The 24,489-nt window shown below is 46.0% G+C and overlaps 4 protein-coding genes across 5 annotated transcripts; 3 read left to right on the forward strand and 1 right to left on the reverse strand.

Moving 5' to 3' along the window:
* Window positions 1-73: 73 nt before the first annotated feature.
* Window positions 74-1,576, forward strand: LOC124652300 (pentatricopeptide repeat-containing protein At2g36730-like). The gene has a single exon (XM_047191315.1). The coding sequence runs from the start codon at window positions 74-76 to the stop codon at window positions 1,574-1,576; it is 1,503 nt and encodes a 500-aa protein (XP_047047271.1).
* A 1,426-nt stretch (window positions 1,577-3,002) lies between these two features.
* On the forward strand, window positions 3,003-6,808 carry LOC124652301. 2 transcript variants are annotated; one of them, XM_047191316.1, is made up of 8 exons: window positions 3,003-3,116; window positions 4,334-4,693; window positions 5,397-5,468; window positions 5,554-5,618; window positions 5,750-5,900; window positions 5,993-6,070; window positions 6,165-6,254; window positions 6,375-6,808. In XM_047191316.1, the coding sequence occupies exons 2-8, from the start codon at window positions 4,436-4,438 to the stop codon at window positions 6,495-6,497; spliced, it is 837 nt and encodes a 278-aa protein (XP_047047272.1). In that variant the 5' UTR covers window positions 3,003-3,116; window positions 4,334-4,435; the 3' UTR covers window positions 6,498-6,808. The 2 variants fall into 2 exon arrangements, with proteins under 2 accessions (XP_047047272.1, XP_047047273.1); XM_047191317.1 differs by lacking the exon at window positions 3,003-3,116 and adding an exon at window positions 4,201-4,241.
* A 772-nt stretch (window positions 6,809-7,580) lies between these two features.
* LOC124652302 lies at window positions 7,581-11,666 on the reverse strand. Its single transcript, XM_047191318.1, has 4 exons — window positions 11,485-11,666; window positions 8,850-9,482; window positions 8,326-8,424; window positions 7,581-8,220 (listed from the first exon to the last, which is right to left on the reverse strand). The coding sequence occupies exons 1-4, from the start codon at window positions 11,644-11,646 to the stop codon at window positions 7,870-7,872; spliced, it is 1,245 nt and encodes a 414-aa protein (XP_047047274.1). The 5' UTR covers window positions 11,647-11,666; the 3' UTR covers window positions 7,581-7,869.
* A 137-nt stretch (window positions 11,667-11,803) lies between these two features.
* Window positions 11,804-20,261, forward strand: LOC124652331 (membrane-embedded CAAX protease MroQ-like). Its single transcript, XM_047191355.1, has 10 exons — window positions 11,804-12,113; window positions 12,427-12,515; window positions 12,635-12,742; window positions 12,848-12,930; window positions 13,137-13,270; window positions 13,768-13,817; window positions 13,909-14,001; window positions 14,131-14,222; window positions 19,572-19,678; window positions 19,808-20,261. The coding sequence occupies exons 1-10, from the start codon at window positions 11,859-11,861 to the stop codon at window positions 19,847-19,849; spliced, it is 1,053 nt and encodes a 350-aa protein (XP_047047311.1). The 5' UTR covers window positions 11,804-11,858; the 3' UTR covers window positions 19,850-20,261.
* Window positions 20,262-24,489: the final 4,228 nt, after the last annotated feature.

The raw sequence follows: 24,489 nt of genomic DNA on the forward strand, positions 1-24,489 counted from the left end.
CCAGCCCAGCCCAACCCAACCCAAACACCGGCGGCGGTCTACTCTAGCAAAGCGGCGTCGAACACTCCATGGCATGGCCACTGCCCTGGCCGCTCTCATCGCCGGCGCCGCCACCGTGCACCACATACGGCAGCTCCACGCCCACCTCCTCACTTCCGGCCGCCTCCCTACTCTCGCTCCCATCCTCCTCCGCCGCATCATTTCCCTGCCCTCCCCCAACCTCCACCTTGCGCTTGCGCAGCGCCTCCTCCTGTCCCTCCCGTCTCCGCCCCTGGAGCACTTCAACCTCCTGCTCCCCCCGCTCGCCTCCTCGCCTGAACCCTCCGCCGCAGCCTCCCTCTTCCTCCGCCTCCGCCGCGACGGCCTTCGCCCCGACGCGCACACGCTCCCGCACCTCCTAAAGGCCCTCTCGCGCCTTGCCCCTTGCTCCCTCCCCCTCGTCGCCTCCACGCACGCTGAGGCCATCAAAGACGGCCTAGAATACTCCGTTGTCTACGTACGGAACGCCCTCATGGCCGCGTACTCATCCTGCGGCCAACCGGCGCGCGCCATGCAGGTGTTCGACGAAATGCCGCGCCGGACCGTGGTGTCCTGGAACACGGCGCTCACCGCGTGCGTCGACAACGACTGCCACGACCGGTGCGCCGGCCTCTTCGCAGCGATGGTAGAAGCTGGGTTCGAGCCTGACCAGACAACGTTCGTGTGCATGCTGTCCGCCGCCGCGGAGCTGGGCAACTTGCCGCTCGGCAAGTGGGCGCACGGGCAGGTCGTCGCCCGGCGGCTCGACATGACGCTTCAGCTCGGCACGGCGGCGGTCAACATGTACGCGAAGTGCGGCTTGGTACGCTACGCGTGGCGCCTGTTCGAGAGGATGCCCGCACGGAATGTCCGGACCTGGAGCGCGATGATCCTGGGGTTTGCGCAGAACGGGTTAGCCTGGGAAGCGCTGAAGCTGTTCGAGAGGATGAAGGGTGCATCAGTCGCGCCCAATTACGTCACATTTCTCGGCCTGCTCTGCGCATGTAGCCATGCTGGGCTGGTCGACGAGGGGCGTCGGTTCTTCCGCGAGATGCGGCATGTGTACGGGATTGAGCCGATGATGAGACACTACAGCGCCATGGTTGATGTCCTAGGGCGCAACGGTCGCCTCCAGGAAGCTTATGACTTTGTTATGGACATGCCTGTCGAGGCTGACCCGGTTGTCTGGAGGACATTGTTGGGCGCCTGCCAGCTGCACAGCTCCAAGGACTGCATTGGCATCGTCAGCAAGGTGCAGGAGAGGTTGCTTGAGCTGGAGCCCAGGAGAAGCGGGAACTATGTGATGGTCGCCAACATCTACTCCGACATTGGGTCGTGGGACGAGGCGGCCAAGGCGAGGAGGGTGATGAGGGAAGGAGGGATGAAGAAGATGGCAGGGGAGAGCTGCGTCGAGGTCGGGGGACTGCTGCATCGTTTCATCTCCGGGGACGATTCTTGCCCGGACTATCATGGGGCCTGTAGCACTGTCCAGGAACTCAATCTCAACATGAGAAAGTGTGAACCCATTGACGGGATTTTGCTTATTGATTCTGAATGACATTCTTTGCCTGACAATACATGTGCATCTGTTGATTGTGCTGCGTACAGACCTTTCATGCAATCTTGCTCGATAACCAAACAACCAAGGCAAGTATTGGTGTTGACTTGAATTCCCCGCAAAACAGGACATTGGTATTTCCTGTTTTTAATGGATGTCAGCTGCTGCTGTATAGTATTGACAATAGCACATGGGTTAGTGCTCAAATTCATCACCAATGTGTCTCCCTGGCAAATCAACCACGGTGTCAGACAAATCTGATAGGAACTGATCAATCAAAAAAAGGGACAACTTGAGCTAGAACAAGATTGGGCCTCTTTGATAAAAAAAAGAATGGAAGGTCGTAGGTTGACAATGCGATGCCCACTGAAATCCACATGATTGAGTGTAAAAATAATACATGATTGAATGTGCAATTGTGTACCAAAGGTTGTTTGACTGTATTGCATGAAAAAAAGAAATACTTTAAAGTAGTTCTAATTCAATATGACATATTCTTTTAAATGTAATGCTAAGGAATTCTTAGGTAAAATTTGTATGTGGTTTAGTCCTAGAATTCAAACAGTCCACATAAGATTTTTTTAAAAAAGGTCTAGTTTTTCAACAAAACAGTAAAGAGAAACCTTTTAATCAAATAAGCCCCAAGGAAAACTCAAACATCGATCTTTTTCTTGTCTATAAACCAACATATTCTGATCACTCGATGCCATTACGAATGCTAGGTTAAATTTGTTGATGATGCTCGGCTAATCTTTAAACCCTCCCCTCCGATCCTTACGATGGGGGTCAGCTTGATGCATTATTAACAAAAAATAACAATGCCGCACATTTCAAGAATTTGTTCTCCGACATTTCCACCCCAATTGGCTTTCATAAGAGTAGCTTTCTTTGCACTCGGCAATGGTACGAATTGCTCCAAATAACATAATAGATTCATGACATTTGCAAACTAATTTTACCCCTCCCAAAAAAAACATATTGGTGCCATCCTCATAATAGCGTCTCACGCAACGTGCACCGAACCAATGCTACAAATAGGGACAACACAATCTAAAGACCATCCTATTCCAGGGTTGTGCCAAAGAAAGCCTCACCATGTGGTAAACATGTTCTTGTTCTCCAAATATTGGCGAGGAGGAGGTGCCCCCATTCACCATTTAGAAGGGCAGGGACGCCGGTGCCTAGGCGGGTGAGCATTTCAAACCTACCCAATAAAATTTCTTTTTGTGTTATGTAAACTACATATACACTTCTTTCTCCCTCTTTCTTACACACGAATAATAATATTTCCTATAGTAGTACCACACAATCTTCTATCATTTCATTTTTGTGTTGGTCATCTGAACGGGGGCCAGCAGCAGGGCACCATCGCTGGCAGGTAGGGCCCGAGCGCCGCGCTGTGGAAGGTGACCTACCCGCGCGTGGGCCCCACGGCGCAGCGCCCCATCGGAATCGCCGGCATATATCGGCACCAGCGAACCACCACGGGGAGGCGAGATCGAGGAGGCCGAGGCCGGAGCCGCACTGGAGTTCTATCCTGGTAAAAAAATTCTTCACCGCTTCCAAAATTTTCCGATAGGTCTGTTCGCCGCGGTGTTGTGCTGGGATTTTAGTGCTGGGGCGCAGAGATTTGGTCGCCGGGCTTGCTAATTTGTGCGGAATCGGTTGGTGCGGCTGGTGCTCCTCGGCGGCGGCATTTCGTCAAGGGAGAGGGGAATTTGGGGGAGGTTTCCACGGATTCGGTGTCGTTTGGTAGTCTGGTGGTGTCGGGGCTCCGCGATTGGAGATAATCGGTGCGTTTCGTTTCGGTTTGGGCGTTGTGTGCCTCCCGAACCCGTTCTTGGAGTATTTTGGGGAGTAAATTTGTTGTTGCTCTGCTCTGCGCGGTTGATACAGAGGAAAATTTAGATACTATGTTTTCTCTGGATCCGCGATGATTGGTGGGAACTATGTAACTATGTAGTTTTCATCCATAGCGGACTTTGTGTTTGTGTGTTTTCATTCATCGCCTTGCCTACTCGGATGATAAATATGAGGATGACGGTGGGAGCATCCTCAATTTCTCACCAACGTCCAAAGAGCAAAGCAACTTAATTTTGCAATCGATCTTATTGTCTGATGCCCAACCTTCATTGTAATCATTCTTATTGAAGAGCAACTCATAAAAAATAGTTTGGTTCCCAGCTGATTTTTAGAGGCAGACGTGGTGCTGATGGTACATTGTATAATTTGGTATGTTAGGAATTTGGTTCTCTGGTTAGCATTTGGGAGCATCGGTTTCCACTGCTTGTGATTTATACGCGAGGTGGTCTTCAGGAAACTATCAGGATTTAGTTTTGTCATTCTTTTGGAAACATGTCTACTGCTTCAAAAATATTGGGAGGGGCAAATGCTATTTGGAGAACAAATTTGTTTTCCATATAGTAAGCGGTTGAAGGTGTCTGTAGGAAGTAGAAACATTATTTATGAACCTGTTGGTTACTACATTTTGAGACTTAATGCAAGTTATAAGTTGTTCTGGCTTTACTGCGAGATTTGCTGAAACCGTAACTTCCATGCAGAAAGGTGGAGCTTGAATAGTTGGTGCCTATATCTCTCACCAAGGGCGCCCACGCCTCACTGTGAATTAGGAAAATTTCATCACCCGCTTCGTAATTGTTCAATTGTAGGTTTTCAGCTGTCACATGCATGTTCTGTTGTGGATGTTTTTGAGAAATCACGTCAGTAGTTAAATCTTTTTTTTTTCCTTTCATGCAGGTTTCTAGGATTGATATAGCAATCAGATTCATACTCTGAGAAGATCTAATAGGATCTAGAAAAGAATTATTTTGTTCGAAAGGTTGTTATTTATTTGCAACGATGAAGGATCACCTAATGCTCAATGTTGATCGCCTAATGGTGCCTGAACCCATTGAGGCCACTGGAGCACCCAAAAGCTCCTCATCAAGGGACGCCACTGCGCTGCTACCCTCTGCAGCACATTCCTTTTTTGGAGTTGGAGACAGCATGGTTCCTGAAGAAGAACCTCTTCTCCAGATGATGGAGTGTCGTATTTGTCAGGAGGAAGATGAAATCAAAAATCTGGAGAGCCCATGTGCCTGCACTGGCAGTGTTAAGGTCCACATTATTCCATAAACTACGCCTTTTCTTTTGATTAATTGAAGTTTTGGTTGCTATTAATTCATGCTTGATTGATTATCTGGAAGATTTGACAAGATCAATTTGTGGCACTGGTGTTTATTATGGTGATATGTGGGTCTCTCGTTAGTCAATCTGCTTATCTTGTTTCTTTCATGAGGTGTCAACTCTATCCTTTAAATGCTGGCTATTGCTTGGAACACTGATTTGATTAACTTCCGAAAGACAACTAAACACTCCCAATTTCAGTTACTATTGGTATGAATACAGTACTCATGTAGCCACCACACAAGAATTCACAGTGCACCACCTGTATTTTCATAACTAGCATCTATCTGAATAATCAGAATTTTGAATAACATGCGTTTATATATTCAGAATACTTGAATGAAATTTGCTCTACTTAGTAGTAATGCTCTATTCTTTGTGAACCCGAATAAGTCAGGTACATTCTTATATTCAAGCATGTGAAAAGTACAATCAAGCTCTCTGTGTTCCATATGTGTCACACCAGTCCTTACGTTCTTCTTGAATAGATCTTCAAGTTGATTCTTGTTGCCATGCTCTCATTTTTGTCCAATATGTTAATGAAGCTATTTCTCTCTTTATCTTTTCTTAATTGATGTCTCTGCCTAGATAATGCGCATGGATAATGTTCTCACATATTTTGGTTTATGTGCAGTATGCGCATAGGGCTTGTGTACAGAGATGGTGCAATGAGAAAGGAGATGTAACCTGTGAAATCTGTCATGAGGTGAATTTACATGTAGATGATTTATAAAATATTCCCCTACACCCAGATACGATCCTGAATGTTGTTGGAATTTACCTTCATGCAGCCGTATGAACATGGCTACACTGCACCTCCCAGACCCCATCCTGATGAAACTACCATTGATATAAGGCATGTCATCCTGAATTTGTTTCATTCCAGTCATGGATACTCGACTCTACTTCATAAGTTCTTTGCTTTGTATTTCTGATGTCATGCTTATAGTATCCCATTGTTGTTTACCTTTTTTCTGGGGTGTGCAGTGGTGGCTGGACCATTACTGGTACAGCATTTGACTTGCGTGATCCTAGGATCCTTGCAGTAGCACAAAACCACATTATGGAAGCTGAGTATGATGATTATTCAGCTACGAATGCCAGCACTGCTGCCTTTTGCCGTTCTGCTGCTCTTGTGGTGAGTTCCTACACTACATATGTATTTACATTTAGCTGAACATGTAACAAAAATGCATATTGCTTATGTATTCACGTTTCCTGTATATGCAGTTAATGGCTCTCCTATTACTGAGGCATGCATTGACTCTAACTGATGAAGACGATGACGATACTTCAGCAATGTTTTCAGTAAGAGAAAGAACGTTCTTTAAGATATACTGTAGGCACCATCTCGTTGAACATTATCATTAGTATTTGACGTTTGTTGTTCCTTATTTGCTAGCTTTTCTTACTGCGTGCTGCTGGTTTCCTTCTGCCATTTTATATAATGGCTTGGGCAATTAGTATTTTGCAGCGTCGCAGACATCGACAGGTCACTACACTGGCATCATATGCTACTTTGTTTTATTCTATTCTTCTATATTTGTTGGGAACACCTTAAAATTCTTGTAATCACTAACTTGTTGGGTGTTTCTACTGTACTTATGTTCAGGAGGCAGCTGCGTTAGCAGCAACAGAGGTGGCATTCATTCTCCAGTCTGGGCAAGGACGAGGGGTGCATTTCACCATAGCACCAGATTCTCCTGCCACACCCCAGCACGAACCACAACCTTGAAGGGGTCTGCCAAAGAGCAACTAGCTGGCAGCCGTGGCGACAACGGGTTGCTGGTTTGGGTGAATCACCAAATGAGTTATGGTTGATGCCAGTGCAGAACCATATTATTTACTTATTTTACATCAGTGCCGTGAGTGTAACGTTCTGAGACTTGTCCAGTTTGTGCTCGGAATTTCGCTTGTTGGGGTTGGCCAAGGAGTCTCATGTGACGTGGTGTGTATAAAGTAACAAATGCCATTTGGACCATGTACGTCGGTCCTAACTGTTAACTTAAAGAGAGCAAACAGACAGTGACTGTTTTGCCTAGTCTACACGCTTGCTTTACAAGAAAAATATATATACCCTTCGTAGAATTGTATCATTTGATTGGCAGTAACGTGAAATTACAGCACTTGTAAGCATGAACTTTGTAATGTGTTTGCAGTATGGAGTGCCCCAAGGCGAAGATGTTGTGTTGGTAAGTGTCGTTTAAGTGTGAAATTGTATATTCCCTCTGTCCTAGATTAATTAAGAACACTTCTAGTCCTTCAACTGTCGGGAAGTTCACTTTTTGTCTTAAAAAATATTTCTAGATTTCTAGTTTAGAATGGACCTTGAACTCCTAGAATGGTTTACTTTACATCTCTCATCGGTTGAGTTGAGAAAATCGCTAATATGGAAAGAAGAAACAGTCAACCAACCAAATTGGTTTTGAACTAGACTTGTTCCAATCTAGTTGAGATGGGGAAAAAAAACCAACATCTTAGTGCAAAATATTTGAACCCCCACGTCCCCTAAACCAATTGTTTGCTCAATTTCTTTCTCTCCTAATTCACTTGAAGCATGTGACACGAAGGCAGCCTCTCTACCCTTACACCATTGCGTTAAAGATGTTTGCCACCCGTGGCAGATATTTACCTAGATCAATCGATTAAGGACTAAAAGTAAATGATTCTGAGAGTTCAAGGTTTCTTTTGAATCAAATGGAAATTCTAGGACTAAAAGTGAACTTTCTTCATTAATTAACTCGTGTATACATATAGATACATGCATACATAGATAAAATTGAGTCAATTAATGTATAACATAGAGTATATGCATGCATAGAGTAAAGTTGAGTAAATTAATTTAGAACATAAAGTGTAACACTTCCGCAGATCAGAAACATGCATTGCAAGAACATGGAAGAACCGGATCTGACCATTTTTACACAACATTAGGCCCAAGGTATCATATGAAAAACTTGATTCGGGGTCATAATTGTTGTACAGCCTTTCCAAAATGCCTTCTCCAGCTGTAGAACATGACTAAACCATAATCCAACCCACAGGAAATGGATACTTTAGTACAATGTGAATGCACCCCGGCAACCATAACAATTCAGTACCAATGCTCAATCAAAATCAAGGGAACATTCGTAGTCATCGCCTTCACGAGCTTGACCGAAGGAACTGTATGCAATATGATCACCCTTCTTCATCTTGCCGCCAAGAAAGCTCTGGGGATCCTTGTCGTCGTGCTGCACCCTTCCAGTTACCTCTAGGCACAAGCCATTCTTCGTGAGTTTCTTGTTCTGTTTTACTCTGTCAGTTCTTGGCTTCACTGGTCCTGTTTCGATGAAAAATGGCTGCTCTCTGGTCGTGGGACTTGGCTGTATGCGTTGCACCTGATGCTTCTGTTCTAATGGTCTCATGATCCCCTGACCAGATTCCGCCTCTGCAGCTTCGTCGTTGTTCAAAATTACCTGCAGGAGATACTCGCAAAATTATATCCGCATTCAAATGTTTTTTTTCCTTTCCTGAAAGCTTCTAAACCATGAACTGAGCCTTCGAGAACTAAGAGTCACTACCTTACGGCCCACCAAATCAAACGTGACAGTCACTTTCCCTTTTTGTTTTTCAGCTGCATCCTCAGCTTCATCGTGCACCTTCTTTAGGTCTGACTTTTCCTGAAGTGGGAAAAATAGAAAACTATAGTAAATATTCTTGCATATATCATTAAATATGAACAACTAGCTTTCTCATGCATGCTTTCTCATTAGATATCTCAAAATAGTTGCGAGAGATTTCTTATCATTGTCTAATCCATTAACTTACATGCTTTATCATACATGTTCTGAAGTTACATGATATACGTTTAAATTTTAGGAGTACCCTGAGTTAATTGCAGAAACAGGCTGTACAAAGAATACTTAGCATAGATCCTATAATATACACATATAAGAACATTTTGGTTAATAGATACAGCTCTCAGTATGACCATCCTTAATCACTAAGATATAGTATAGTGAAGATCAATGAATGGAGAAGTGTCGGTATAACATCAGCAACAACTAATATGGAACGGAGGGAGTAACTATCAAATGTAGATTACCTTTGATGAGAGCCAACTATTTCCTTCCATTTCAAAATAGTCACTTTGGTCATCATAAACTTTAGTCCTTGCAGCAGAGTTTCTGTCATAGTCAACAAGCCTCTTTGCATAAGCTTCAGCTGCAGCTTCTGTTTCTGAACTAGGAACTCCAGCATCAGTTAAACCGGCATATGTACTGCCTTCCATTAAGACAAGTGCACCACAGAAACTACAGGGTCCCTCGCCCTCTTGTTCACACACAATTTTGCCACATGATAAGCAATTGCTGATAAGATTGTGCTGGCGTGCTTGGCATGAACAAGGCTTCCCCTGCTTGAAGACAATAGAACCCTTCGCTGCCTCAGCAAGCGAGATGGCCTTTCCTCCCTTCTTTTTTGGACCTCTCCTGGAGGCAGCCTGGGGCTCAGCACTATCTGATTGACTCTTGGAGCTCTGACTTGAAGAAGATGCTTGATCTTTCAGTGTGCGTGTTTGCTTCTTTGTTTGGGCAGTTTCTGCATCAGCAGATGGCTTCACATAAGGCTGGAGGCTAGAAAACTGTGAGCTTCCAGTTCCTTTTGAGGGATCAATATAGCCCCTCCTCTGCAAGTACTCCTGAATGAGGTCCTGCGCAGCTTCTACTCCAACAATATTCTGCAACATTGAACAGTGCATGATATTGTCAATGTTTTAACTAAGTAACAGTAGTTTCCACATTCATTGGTGTGCAGAATAATATAAAACATGGTAACCTGACAAAATAGTGGTGTCATTCAGAAGAAGCAGTGTGGAGTATGTATAGCACCAAACAAAACTTCAAAAACCAGTGGAACTAGAGCTCCGTTATAACACAGAAGGCCACACGCAAAATTTGAGAAAGGCATCCATTGGGTTGAGTGTGTCACTGCCCCCAACCAATAGTTACAACCTACCACTAGTCAAGGTGACATGTTCACAAGAAAGCAAACCACGTCCATCATACACCACAACATATGCAGAAACGTGGGCATCCAGAAGATAATATACATATGTCAACCAGATTGGCCTGGATTTGGCTAATCAAGCATCAACCAGACAGGGCCAGGCTAATTATGTACTGGTCTAAGTTTCTCTTAAGATCTAATTACTATAGATGTAACTGGTCCGGGTCGGCCCGTTGGACCTCCGTCCCGCACCTATATTTTGTTACCATCAGGTTATAGGTTTGGTCCGTAATTTTTTTGGGTCCAACAGGTTCCGATCCTTACGACCCTAGGATCGAACCGCTCCTCCATCGATACGAAGGCGCCGGCCGCCATCGTCTTCAACGTGCATCAACTGACGCAGGTTCGCCGGAAAAAAGGGGGCCGCACGGATTGGAGCCCCGGCGAGCCAAGCCGTCCACGCCATCGTCACCGCCTCGTCTTCCTCGTCCTCCCTGTCAAGCCACGCGAGCCGGGACGCTCGGAATCGCCACCGCCGATCCCATCTTCCCCGACGCCGGTCTCTGACGCCGCCGTCGATTCCGACCTCCCCAGCCGTCGCCGACCTTCCCGGCAACACCAGGGCGAGCCGCCGGTTCTCCCATGCCCCTCCGCGCCCTTTCTCTCCCTCTGTATCGCCGCCGCCACGCGCTCCTGCGAGCACCGCCGCCGGGTGTGGCCGCCAGCGCCGCTCCGGAGACGGCTGCGTGAAGGTCGCTGGTCGATAGTGACGCCGTGCCGTTCCGTTGCGCGTCCCCGACGGCGCCACCGGTCCGGCTGTGCTAGCAGTTCCTATATCCCCGTTCCTCTTGACAGCTTTGTGCTAGCAGTAGCTAGATAGGGGCGAACCTTGGATACCCCTTTACCCTACAAGGAGAGGATCGGTCCGAACCGTGAACCTCTGATTTTCTAAAAGGTTTGGAGGTCCAATGCTAGGGCCAAACCGGACCGGACCGGTTGCATCATGACTAATTACAACTCAGGTCAATAGCACAAGCTCCACATTACCAGCAATATAGACGATAAAATGCTCAAACATATTTACAAAGACGCATCAGGTTATAAAATCGAACCCATATGATATGATTCATCAAGCACCAATATCCCTACTCAATCAAATACTCCCTCTGTTCGCTATTATAAGATGGTTTATATTTTTTCGAAAATGCATGTATCTAGAAGCATTTCAGTGTGTAGGTTCAGTCATTTCAGTCCATATCTAGTCGTATCTAGTCCATGTTGAAAAATCTAAAACATCTTATAATAGTGAACCGAGGGAGTAATATAAGTCTAAAATGACATGCTTGGGTCATCCATCAATTTATCCTCTCCATGCAAAAAAAAAAAAAAATCCACAGAAAATCATCAACCAAAAACAGCAAACCGGTAGAGCACAATGTAGCAAACTTCCCAACGGAAGTTGCAACGCACCGATGATCAGACTATCGAAAGTAACAATTTATCATCAGGCTCTAAAGGTTGATCCAAACTGGTACTGATCCTAATGTTATCCAAGATCAAATCGCACAAACCCTAATCTGAGAAGACCCCCAAGGGCTCCCAAACGGGCGCAGATCAGGCCGCCGCACCAAACAGACACGCACGCAACAAGCCCAAGCGCGAGGCGACACGAATCATGTGATGCAAGGTACCACTCCGGCGAAGGAGGGGTGTTTGATGGGTGGGGTACGCACCGCGAGGTAGTCGGCGGCGTCGGGCGGAGGCGCGAGCTCGCAGAAGGAGACGAGGCCCGAGATGAGGTCTCCGTCGAGCTCGAGACCGCCCCCCGTCCGGCCCCTAAGTTCCTGCAGCGCGCCCGTCAGCCACTCGCCGGACGTGCTCGCCGACGTCGCCATCGCCGCCGCCGAGCGCGGAGGGTCGTCTTGCAGGAGAAGAAGCGCTGTGTGTCAATTTGCAATTTTAACCCTAAACTTAACGAAGAAATCTTCCGTTTCCACTTTTCTGGATTTGTCCCGCGCCTTATCTAATTTACAACAAGGTCCTCACCTTATCCCCGCTCGGCTTCTTCTCCAGCGGCAGAGCAAGAGAAAAGAAAGCAGCGTCTCTAATGGCCTCCACGTCGTCGTCCCCGCTCTCCCTTCTCCTCCTCCGGCCGCTCCCATGCAAATCCTGCCTCCTCTCCAAGCACAGGAAGCCACATCCCTCCCCGAGGACTGGCCGCCTGGCAGCTTCGGCGGTAGCAGGAGCTCGGCAGTGGTTGGTGCAGCCGCCGGAGACTGGCCGGTGGAGGAGGAGCTTGCGGAGCGGCCGAGACTTCGCGTGCTCATCGTACAACAATCCGCCGCCTCCGTCTTCCAGTAAGGTGATGCGCCGCCCCTCCATTTGCCGACACCCAGCTGCTCAGTCGTTAGCTGCATCAGTGTGCTTCCTTAAATTGTTGCTTGATGCAGAATTCAGCTCTTGAAAGAACATATATAGTACAAGATTTTGAAAACATTGATTGTATGCATAATGCATCAGGAGGAAATGTATCGGTGAAACGTCAATCTATAAGAAGTAATGTTACCTTACCAAGTACAATGGAAACACTAACACCGATGTTTAGTTTGGACTGTAAGCATTCATGTCTTTCTGATGTTATCCTGCTGACAGTCGATTTTGTTGGATACAAGCAGGATTCGGACGAGTGGCCCATCCTCCGCCGGTGGGATGTGCCATGGGGGTGGCAAACCCTTGTGCTCAGCGTGGTGGGCTGTGGAGTAAGGTACTCGTGTGCACCGGATAAGTACTTTTAAAGAACTATCTTGTATACGTATGCTGGTTGGTCATGTCTATTTGCGCATGGTTAAGCCTAAGAAAGTACCCTGAGCGTTCTTTAGACAGCTTTGCTCTGACAGGATTGGTTGAACAGTCGGCATTGCAATACCTAGGGTATTCAGCTGCAGGGGCAACTATAGATGAGAAGGCAGGAATACTCTTTCTCGGACAACTGTATGGATCTCTTCTTACCTGATTCTTTTGCTGATAGTGTGTATCTACTAAGGGATGTACATTGCATACCTCCAAAATATTTAATCTCGTCTATATCTTGTGCAGGAGCGTGACAGCTATTGTGCTTGGTGTCATATTTAGCATCACCAATACCTTCCGGCCATTCCCTGATGATATCTTTCGTTACGGTCAGGACATGATCTTATTACTATGAACACATTTGATCTTTTGCAAAGAGAGTGTGGTACATTCTTTCTTGGATAGAAATTTTTCAACTGTGGGAAGTGTTGCCGGATACTTTGCTAGAACCTGAATTTCCTTGTAACTATGACTTTAAGACTTTTTTCAGTTTTCTGTTAGGAAGTAAGTCGACACTGTAGTTTTGACTTTTCAGATATTAAAGAACCATTCAAGCTGCGAAATGGCTGGCTTCTATGGGCTGGTATTGGCCTCTTTGCTGCAGTCATTTCCATTGCTTTAGTTGGAGCTGGCATCACCTATCTGAATGGTGAACCTCCAGAGAGAGAGGTCAGGCATGTTGTATGCTTTAGCAGACAGACTTTTCTTGTGTATCGTCATTTATTAACTGTTACTCCTTACACTTCTGTGACCTTACGTACCTAGCATTAACCTGTCTCCATTCACCTTCAGTTTGTACCCCAATTTATCCATTGAAAAATATTATGGTAAATCAAGTGTTAATATTATGGTAAATCAAGTATTTCTCTATATTGGACATCTCAGAATATGCCAAATGTAAAAGTTCTTCCTAATGATCTGTTTTCCTTCATATGACCAATCTCTTGAAATGTCTTAAGCCCACTTGAGCCTAGCTTTATGCAATCAACTTTACTCATGCAAGACTAACTCAATCTGTTTATCACCTACCAATGGCAATTGGCAAGTATCACACTGTCCTATACATTTTCTGTTGAGAAAAGACTTGTCTTGAACTTTGAAGTTCGTATGAAATGATTGTCAACTGACTAGTTATCTGTATCTGGATCCTCTCTTTATTTCTGCAGAAGGACTCACTGGTCCTTTTACTGCCGCTAATCGGCTCATCAACCCTCAGGTATCATCTCGATAGCTTTTGTGGTTTACTGGCTGCTGTCTGACCAGGCAATCAGGACTTGATTTTGTTTTCTTTTTTTTATTATTGATAGCACTGCCTATCTAGTGGGCATAACTGGAGTTCTAGCACCAATTCTGGAGGAGACTGTGTTTCGAGGATTCCTAATGGTGTCCTTGACTAAGTGGTAACAGTTCATTCTTATTTTTTTTTCTAGAGCTTGCAATTTTGTACCCCCTCTGTTTCAAAATAAATGTCGCAACTTTTTGTAGATACAGATGTATAGTAGTATTTGAATAGTTTGATTTGGATGCAGGTTTCCTACTCCAGTCTGTGTGGTTCTCAGTGCTGCTGTATTTGCTTTCGCTCATTTGACACCTGATCAATTCCCACAACTGTTTGTGCTTGGTAAGATGTAGAACGAATGCAGAACACCACCTGAATACCATTTTTGTCAATAGCGCATGAGCATATTGAGTTGGCAACTGTTAGACGTGTATGATTAGGACACGTCTAGAGCAAACCGACTCAAAAGAGTCCTACCTTATTTGTAATCTATTTACTTAGCAGCCAAGTCTCCTGTACTATATAATCCCAACGTGGGATCAAATCAATCTAAGAGCAACAATTATATTTGCCTTCATGGTATCAGATTAGGGTTTTCTTGATCCTCTCCTATGGCGCCGTCAGAGCCCTCCGCCGCTGATCTCGCGGCCGGCCGCCGAGGCCACCGCCAAGGCCGCTCTGCTGGGCGCTCGCGGCCGCACTCCCCGACATCCGTGCGCCGTCGTGCCGGGTCACCCTCGAGCTTTCAACCTCCAACTACCTCCAATGGCGCGGCATGTTCTCCGACGCTGTTGAGAAGTACGCCCTCGAGGATCATCTCCTCGAGTATGCCTACCCCACGGACCCCCGCCACGGTGGGCCCGCAACGACGCCATCGTCCGGTCATGGCTCAGCAGCGCCGTCGCGCCCGAGCTTCTCGCCATGATCGTTGACACCACGACGCCACTCGCCCGCACACGCCTTGTGGACGCGCCTCTCCAACATCTACCACGACAACGCGGACACCCGCTCCTCCTACCTCGAGCAAGAGTTCCACGGTCTCCAACGGGCTCCCCGACGCGTGGCTGATTACTCGCCGCAAGCGAAGGTTCTCGCCGACGAGCTCAATGCGGCCGGGCACGACCATCACCGACAAACGCCTAGTCCGAACACGCTTCGCGGTCTCGGACCTCGGCTTGCGTACATGCGCACGTTGCTCCCGAAACGGCGTCCCCTGCCGCCGTTTCTTGACGTCCGCTCATCTCTACTACTCGAGGAGCTCACGTTGCGGCGGCGGTCCGAGTCATCCTCGACCCCGTCCGCCTTCGTCGCGCGCGAGCCCCCGCACCTCCACCACCGCGTGGCCTCGCCGAAAATACGGGACCTCCGCGGCGCCGGAAGTCCGCCGCAACTTCCCGGCGCTTTGGAACCTGTCGCTTTGGCGCACGGTGCCGTTACGTCCACTCCGCGTCTCCCCAACAACGCGGCGGCACCCCCAACACATTCGGGAAGGGATCGCGGGCTCCACGGCCGTCGATGCGGAACCCTTGGGCTGGGTCAATCCGGATGTGGCCGGGACCACCGCCACGGCCACCTCCTCTTGGCCTCGCCTCGGGCTCATCATGCCATGCTATCGGCGCCGCCTCCATGGCCCTATGGCTCTACATCACCGATGCCATGGCCACCGGGAGCGGCTATACCATGGACGCCGGGAGCGACGCCATCCGCCCCGCCACCTGCACCCACATACAATCCAACCGCACCACCGCCATCCTTCGACCAAGCCCAACTCATGCAGGCTTTCAACACCATGTCCCCGACACCACCATCCTCGAATGAGTGGTTCATGGACTCGGGCGCCTCCGCTCACATGACCAGGCAATCGGGGTAACCTCTCTCACATCCTCGCCTCTCGCTCTCCTTACCCACATGTCATCGTCGGCAATGGCCAAACTATTCCCACAACCCACATCGGTCATACCACTCTTTCATCTCCTACCCATTCATTCTCTCTTAACAATGTCTTAGTTACACCCGACCTAATTAAAAATCTTATTTCCGTTCGTAAATTCACAACCGATAATCTTCTATCCGTTGAGTTTGATCCGTTTGGTCTCTCTCGTGAAGGACTTCCGCACCAAGAACGAGATCGTCGGGTGCAATAGTTCCGGTGACCTCTACCCCTCTCGGTTGCCGGCCTCCACTGCGCACGCACTCTCCACCACCACATCATCGGCAACCTTGTGGCATCGTCGTCTAGGACATCTTAGTAGTCAAGCTTTGTCGCACCTAGCAAGTGCTTTTTCTTTTCCTTGTAATAAAAATGCTACCGATAATCGGTTATGTCATGCTTGTCAATTAGGGAAACATGTGCGTCTACCTTTTGATTCATCATCTACTCACACTACTCGACCTTTTCAACTAATCCATTGCGATTTGTGGACTTCCCCTCTTCCTAGTGTATCCGGTTACAAATACTACCTAGTTGTGTTAGATGATTTCACTCATTACCTTTGGACTTTTCCCTTACGCATGAAATCTGAAACTTTCCCAACACTCAAAAACTTCTTCGCCTATGTATCCACTCAGTTTCGTACAACAATTCAATCCCTGCAGTGTGACAATGGTCGTGAATTTGACAATACTGCTGCCCGCACATTTCTCATGTCCCTCGGTGCCACTCTACGCATGTCTTGCCCATACACATCCCCTCAAAACGGTAAAGCCGAGCGTGTCATTCGCTCTACAAACAACATGGTTAGATCACTTCTTTTCCAAGCATGCATGCCTCCAATATATTGGGTCGAAGCTCTTAACACTTCCACTTTCTTGTTCAACCTTCACCCCACTAAAACCCTTCGAGCACCGCACCCCACACGAGGTTCTCTATGGCCTCCCTCTTCCTCTCGACCAACTTCGGGTTTTCGGATGTCTTTGTTACCCTAACCTCTCCGCTACCACAGCTCACAAACTCGCTCCTCGCACGACCGCCTGTGTCTTCCTTGGATACTCCTCTTCTCACCGCGGCTACCGCTGCCTCGACCTCTCCACACACAAACTTATCATCTCCCGTCATGTTGTCTTCGATGAAAATTCATTTCCTTTCTCCAAAATATCAACACCACCTACTCCCATTGATCTCTCATTCCTTGATGAGCTGCCACCCATCCTCCCAAACCCTCCACCCCGACCACCCATGCCTCAGCCTAACCCCCGACCACCCACGCCTCCCCTAACCCACCTCCACCTCCCCTCCTCCCGTGGTTACGGCTCCGGTTGGCCCTCCCCTTGCCGAGAATACTCACAATATGTACACTCGTGGCAAACGTGGTATGTCTCGGCCTCGTTGATCGCCTTAATCTGCATGTTGATGTTCTTAGTCCGCTTCCGAAAAGCTACCGTGGTGCTCCGAAGGATCCTCAATGGCATGCTTCGCAATGGTCGATGAATTTACGTACCGCAAAACAATCGGACATGGGATCTTGTGCCTAGACCACCTGGATCTAATATTGTTTTCGGCAAATGGATATTTCGTCATAAGCTCAAACCAGATGGCTCCTTAGACCGGTACAAAGCACGTTGGGTGCTCCGGGCTTCACCCAACGCGCCGGTGTCGACTACGGTGAGACTTTCGGTCCGGTCGTCAAGCCGGCAAGCTGTTCGGACAGTATTGTCCATTGCCGTCGCTCAAGACCGGCCGTCCATCAGCCTCGACATCAACAATGCCTTTCTCCATGGTACTCTCGCCGAGACCGTCTATTGTGCACAACCGTCGTGGTTCGTTGATGCTTCCCGGCCCGACCATGTATGCCGCCTCAACAAGTCTCTCTATGGGCTTAAGCAGTGCACCGCGAGCTTGGTATAGCCGCTTCACCGACCATCTTCTACGACTTGGATTTGTTGGCTCCCGTGCGGACCCCTCTCTCGTTTATCTACACACGCAACACGGAGACACTTTACTCCGCTGTTATATGTTGATGATATTGTGTCGACGGCCTCTTCTCGAGCAGCTCCTTCGACACACCATCACAGCTCTAGAGCGCGAGTTCTCTCTCAAGGACCTTGGAGCATTACACTATTTTCTTGGTGTTGCTCGTTACGCGCTCTCCTACTGGCATGTTCCTTTCTCAACGGCGAGTACATCCTCGACGTCCTTGACCGTGCGAGAATGACCGAGTGCAATCCATGCTCCACTCCGGTTGACACACAGTCCAAGCTTGGCGCTACCGGCGCCCCGTCGCTGATCCATCCACTTATCGGAGCTTGGTGGGTGCTCTCCGAGTATCTATCGTTCACCCGCCCGGACGTCGCCTATGCCGTTCGGCAGGTCCGCTTGTACATGCACGACCCACGAGAGCCGCATCTTAATGCGGTCAAACGGATTCTCCGGTACCTTCGCGGCACCGTCGACTATGGCCTGCAGCTACATCGCTCATCACCAACATCACTTATCGCTTATACCGATGCCGATTGGGCTGGATGCCCCGACACTCGCAAGTCGACTTCTGGGTATGGGGTTTTCCTTGGTGACAATCTGATCTCTTGGTCATCTAAGCGCCAACAAACTGTCTCCCGATCGAGTGCGGAGGCAGAATATCGTGGAGTCGCTAATGCAGTTGCTCGAAGCATGTTGGTTACGTCAGCTCCTTTCCGAGCTCCGTCGCCCACTTCAGCGAGCTACCGTGGTCTATCATGCGACAACATCTCCGCCGTCTACCTTTCGACGAATCCAGTTCAACATCAACGCACTAAGCATGTGGAGATTGATCTTCATTTTGTTCGAGAGCGTGTAGCCTTTGGAGATGTTCGTGTTCTCCATGTTCCCACATCCTCGCAGTACGCTGATATCTTCACCAAGGGGTTGCCATCGACTATCTTCACCGAGTTCCGCTCCAGCCTGAACGTCCGCGGTGCTCCCGCTCCGACTGCAGGGGGGTTAGACGTGTATGATTAGGACACGTCTAGAGCAAACCGACTCAAAAGAGTCCTACCTTATTTGTAATCTATTTACTTAGCAGCCAAGTCTCCTGTACTATATAATCCCAACGTGGGATCAAATCAATCTAAGAGCAACAATTATATTTGCCTTCAGCAACAAACTTGGCCATATGACCCATATTTCTGTGTGGGATGCTGTGGCATCTCCTATTAGGGAAACCAGCAGCACATGGCGCCCTGCCACCAATAGAGTGCAGAGCGCCCATCTTTAATGAAGCTTCCTGTTAGAGATAAGTAAAGTACGTATATCAGTTTATCCAGTATCAGGAAAATAGTGGCGCAGAAGCAGTTCAGGAAGAGAATGAGTAGATATAGGTGGTATAGGAGGTGAGTAGTTTCCAAGTTATCCCAAGTCTCGGGAATCCAATTTGGTGGTAGGTATCTCGATGTGAACCAACATCCACATCAGCTCCACTATGTGCTTGCAACATCTGATGTGACCGTTATGTAGTATGTCATACTTGTGGTCTTTTCTTATGAAGAAAGAAGTCAAAGCTGGCTACGGAAGTTTGACAGCCAAAGCTCAAGTTGCCGTGAAATAACAGGCACAAGATGCAACATTTAACTGTAATTAGACCTGAGGATGACATTCATGGGCATTTGTTGTCAGTATTTGTTTTTCCTTCGGGACAAATCGTCAGTACTATCACTATGTTGATACATTTTTTGGGGGAATGCAATTATAATGCCATTGGTTTGTTTGGTTGTATGCAGGTGTTGCACTAGGGTTTACTTATGCTCAAACTCGCAATCTTCTAGCTCCTATTACAATACATGCATTTTGGAACTCAGGAGTTATATTACTGCTTACCTTTCTACAGGTATGTCTTGTCATCTGTGTCAGTAATTTTCTTGCTGAAACTGCTAGGAATTATGACTTCACTAACAAGCAGAATATTGCACATGAGCAGGGGGGATAATAACTAATATGTGATCTTTTATTTCTTCAGTTGCAAGGGTATGATATCAAGGAGCTCTTGGGGGCATCTTGAAGGCTTTAAAGGACCAGATTCTGGCTTTGTGCATATCCTTCAGTAACTTCAGCAAAAAGACCTGGAAGGAACAATGAGCTCTGCATTATTCTACTCTTTAGTGTTTGGTATCTACTGTCCAAGTAGGCAATTTTATGTTCCCTGTAGCTCCTTAAGTAAGCTGTTAGGAAAGTAACAGCATTATGTTCTGCTAGAATGATCTAACTTAAGGGCTAAGGCTATGCAAAACAGAAGTTCCTACAGCATATTATCTGGGTAACACATGCACTGTATTGCTTAAGATGAGATGGCTTGTGGACATAATTGTATATGGTTCCTTTCATAATACTGCAAGCCTACCTTCTGGAAAATATTCCATCATAAAAGTAGATTATACAGTTATGATATAAAAAACACATTGTACTTTCTTGTACTCCGTAAGTAACTTTCCGGTTGGCTCAATGGTTTTTCCCTGCAAGTGGGTATGGGATCTTCATATTTTGCTAGGTGCATTAAGTAAGGATTTTGCTAGTTCGTTCTCAGTCAAGTCCTACACCGTTAGATTTGCTTCGTGATTCGTGTTAGTTATCAGTTGCAACATGAGTTGACTGAGAAATAGCCACACCCAGTAAGTAAACTTGTACCTATCTCTCTCACTAGGTTTTTCTGTTCATTTTCCTTTGGATACACACGGTGTGAATGGAGGGAACTGCAGATATGCCCCCAACTTGGGACAAGGTGTTTCTACACCTGGGTGCATATGCACCCTTTATTTGAAATGCATATTAAATATATTTCTAAATGTCAAAAAAATACAAACAAAAATGCCTCGTGTATATCTTGACATGTTACATATTCACAAAGTTGTTTCAGAAAAAACCGATATGTTTTGTGTCTTGTACTAAAAAGACAAATTTTTGGTGTTAAAATAGTCTATTTCTCGAGACATTATTTGTCTTTTTTACATAGGGTACAAAAATTGTCGGTTTTACGTGTACTCATAGAAGGTGTCCCTCTACATGCTAAATTTTTGCTCCTAATTTTTTACTTTTTGAAATATGTGTTATACATATAGGGTGCATATGCACCCATGATCAGTTTTGGTTTTCTGCCCCAACTTGCTCCTTCTTTGCTACATGATGACCTGCTCTGGCTTGTCTTATCCTGTAACTTCTTCTAAGTAAAGTTGATGTTAATTGATTCCTTATACTATCTGGATGTTAGATGTTGCTTTCTGGGCCAGTCCTTTTCAGTCGACTTTGAAAGTCGTGCAATGTAAATCTTTCAGAGAGCATGATTGCATGAACAAATAAATGACGAGAATGCATGAAAAATGCTCCTTCCAAGAGATTAAATTCCTAGAACATGTTTTGCTGGCAGCACATGATTGCTCAAAACATTTATTTCTTATTGCAAGAAAAAGAATGCCCTCAAATTGGAGTTGCAACCACTCAAAAATAAACTGGAGTTGCTTTTCATTTCATTTTTTAGCAACTTCCGTCCATAGCCTTATGCATGCTAAGCAGCTCTGATTACTCATATTTAACCTACCTTATAAATGTGGATGTTATCCAGACCAGAGTTATTAAGACGAAATAGTCACATTTTCTGTCACTTTTACATAACTAATATCTTATCTAACGACTATATATTTCTTACGACGTGTTAGTTTGCATGCATCTGTTTCTACTGATCCAAGAACTGCAAACCAAGAAGGCAAGAAAGGCAGAGAAAGCTTGTGTTTAAAGGGTTGACCCAAACTATCTCTCAGCGTAAATCATGATAGTAGACAGGAAGTGTTGCAATCGAGATCATGTTTGTTATGGAATTAATTGGATGGTTAATCTCCTGCCTGGAATTGGGGGGGCATGGGAATTTTCCGAGACCTTTTCTGATAATAAGTTATTCATAACACGGCCAAAACCTTGTCTTTAAGCCATTGGAAGAAGTACAATGCCGCCTGCGGGCTCTACCCAAAGTCACACGGCAAATAAGTCTATACCTAATAATAAAGGAGCTAAGGTTTCTGCCAAAATTTTCGTCCAACTTTTTTTTGGACCGTTTTGCCCTCCCACCAAACCGCATATTACCCACCATGCCACCGTAAGTTAAAAAACGGTTCATCAGGAGTACTGCCGGTGCCTGGTTGGCTTCTCCTTCCTGCCCGATAAATCATCTCCTCGACCCGCACGATTCGGGTAGGTTTCTTCCGCAACCAGCTGCTGCCCCTCGAGGATCTCCGATTCGATCTGAAAAAACTCCCGAACAGAACCATGCGTGGCCACCCCCACATTCAGCCCGCTACCACATCGATCCTCCCCATCCCGAGCAGAGCTATGGTCCTGAGCAGAGCCATGGTCAGGACGACCTCGATTCAGCCATCGTAGTACGCCGGGGTGCCGAATTCGGCGCCCGACGTTCCACTTCAGCTCGCCAGATATCTATGGAGACGGGCGGATGGGGCGGGCGCCGTACCGCAACTAGGATGTGGAGAGGCAGAGGGAGCTGACGCCTCGGCTAGGGAGGGGAGGAGCATAGAGGAGCCTCTGTCGATTTCGAGCATCCCCCTAATACATCTCCACTCCGGCCGATCGCCCGCTTCCAGGCCAGGCCGCTCCCGAGGAGGGAGGTAGACGCTTGCTGGTTGAGCTTTGAGCTCAGATCGACTGCCAATTCCCATCCCTGTCAAACTGACTTCTGAAATTCAGTCGAGCCTTCAAGTTGTGCGGCTTGGACTCTTTCTTCAAAAGTTAACCTCCTGAGTGAGAATAAATGCTCCTGAAGTAGTATTAACAAGTGGGGGAGGACGTTGCAGCCAAGCAGTTCCCTTTTAGGGACAAACAAGTTTATTCTTTCCTTCATCAAAGGATTGGGTAGAGGAGAATAGGCACTTGTACAGCTTGTTTTTTCAGACTTCTATTCATGCAAGCTCAAACTCAGTAGCGGTTAGACAAAGAGGAGAAGTATATCAAATTATACTCACTTCTACAGAAAATTCAGGCGTTTCTAAGGCTACATCGTCCACAGGTATTGATTTCTTGCAGCTGTATCAGAAAAGAATTCAATTATATTTGTTGTCGATGCCCTTTCCTTAAAATGGGATTTAGGAATAATTTAAAACATCACTAGGGAAATTCAAATGATTTTGGACAAGGATTAATCTGGATTTGTTAAACCAGATTCATAAACGACAACTTCATCAATGGTTGTTGGTCCAAGTTTGCGGAAGCTGAAAATAGAAGGCCATGATTCTAGAGTTGAGTTTTTGTTTCTTCCGATGCAACGCACGGGCACTTTTGCTAGTTATTTAAAAGTACCTTAAGAAAAAGAGAGAGCGCACACCATCATGTAAGACTAAGTCGCAGTATTTAACTACCAATAAATGATGTTAAAAAATAATACTAATACCTAAGAAAATGATATTTGTAAAACAATGAGCAATGAACTGTATACACATTGGTGACGGACCAGAGGATACCATCAAGCAGTCAAGCAAGCTAAGATGGATTCTAAGATGGCAACTTATTGTGATATAGAAGTTGATAGAAACGAATTAGAGGAAACAGTTTGCAGTGAGTCATACGCTAGTTGATAAAAGAACTGAAGGCAATTACACCGCTAAGGCTATCACTATCGTGAGATAACAATGACTACTTGCTAATGCACATCAACTTGGCGTAAGGTTTCGTGGAGTACACTAGTGCAGTTTTTAACAGTTCCCCACCTTCTCAGTTGAGCTATTGCACAAGTTCAGAAAAACAGGTTACAATAACAAAATCATAAGCGCGTGTATATCTGTTCTCACATCAACGCTCATCCAAATTACTAGCAATGATGTTAACAGTACGAATAAGCTAACTGTTGCTTTCAGTACGCACTAAACGAAACCTCCAGTGTGAAAAAATTATACACAATGATGGAAGGATTTCATGAACAGAATAGGAATTTTCATGCAAAGAAAATCTTCAATGCAATCCAGAAGCGTACATGTGCTGACAATGATGCATACTAAAAAAATACATCCTTTTATATATATATATAGGAGTTTGGAATTTTCTAAACCAGAGAAAGGAGGAATGTAAATATGTAATCTAGAAGCATATATGTATTGGCAATGATAAGTAGTAAAATAAAAATAAATCCTGCTATATATAGGACTTTGGAATATGTCTTTGTATTCTTGCAGAAAATTGATCTACTCCCTCCGTCTCATGAAGGTTGTCTTGAGATTTTTCAAAATTTGGATGTATCTAGATGCTATTTTTTGTCTAGATACATCTAAATTTTGACAAATCTCGGAGGGAGTAGTAATAATCATCGTGGACTTAGTGTTGATGTATTTTGACATGTTTAGCTTCCAACATGTACTAAAGAAATTGTTGAAATTGTAAATGATTCCTATAAACTAACAAATATATGTATAAAATTGATGCTATTACTGTTCAAGAGTAATACTGGAAGGTTATTTGGGATGTGCTAGATTATAAATCTAGGTGTATCGAAAGGGACTGATAATGCCCAGGTGTTGCTAAGATTGTCTTCATTGAGGTACTTATCCCTTATTAAATAAGTCAAAGAGATTCCAAAGAAGAATGAATAAAATATTATTGTTTGCAAGGATGCCTTCAGAGGTGCAGACCTCATCTAGTCATGTTTAAGCA

Source organism: Lolium rigidum, chromosome 5 (genome assembly GCF_022539505.1).
Source record: "Lolium rigidum isolate FL_2022 chromosome 5, APGP_CSIRO_Lrig_0.1, whole genome shotgun sequence".
NCBI classification, from domain to species: domain Eukaryota; kingdom Viridiplantae; phylum Streptophyta; class Magnoliopsida; order Poales; family Poaceae; genus Lolium; species Lolium rigidum.

What these genes read in the sequence shown, in the direction of transcription:
- LOC124652300 (XM_047191315.1), top strand. Translation starts at nt 74, where the DNA reads ATGGCCACTGCCCTGGCCGCTCTCATCGCCGGCGCCGCCACCGTGCAC.
- LOC124652301 (XM_047191316.1), top strand. Translation starts at nt 4,436, where the DNA reads ATGAAGGATCACCTAATGCTCAATGTTGATCGCCTAATGGTGCCTGAA. An exon ending in GAAACTACCATTGATATAAG is followed by an intron (nt 5,619 to 5,749) that starts GCATGTCATCCT and finishes TGGGGTGTGCAG; the next exon opens with TGGTGGCTGGACCATTACTG. An exon ending in GCCGTTCTGCTGCTCTTGTG is followed by an intron (nt 5,901 to 5,992) that starts GTGAGTTCCTAC and finishes CTGTATATGCAG; the next exon opens with TTAATGGCTCTCCTATTACT.
- LOC124652302 (XM_047191318.1), bottom strand. Translation starts at nt 11,646, where the DNA reads ATGGCGACGTCGGCGAGCACGTCCGGCGAGTGGCTGACGGGCGCGCTG. An exon ending in ATAGTTGGCTCTCATCAAAG is followed by an intron (nt 8,425 to 8,849) that starts GTAATCTACATT and finishes TTCCCACTTCAG; the next exon opens with GAAAAGTCAGACCTAAAGAA. An exon ending in TTGATTTGGTGGGCCGTAAG is followed by an intron (nt 8,221 to 8,325) that starts GTAGTGACTCTT and finishes TATCTCCTGCAG; the next exon opens with GTAATTTTGAACAACGACGA.
- LOC124652331 (XM_047191355.1), top strand. Translation starts at nt 11,859, where the DNA reads ATGGCCTCCACGTCGTCGTCCCCGCTCTCCCTTCTCCTCCTCCGGCCG. An exon ending in TGATGATATCTTTCGTTACG is followed by an intron (nt 12,931 to 13,136) that starts GTCAGGACATGA and finishes TTGACTTTTCAG; the next exon opens with ATATTAAAGAACCATTCAAG. An exon ending in ATCGGCTCATCAACCCTCAG is followed by an intron (nt 13,818 to 13,908) that starts GTATCATCTCGA and finishes TATTATTGATAG; the next exon opens with CACTGCCTATCTAGTGGGCA.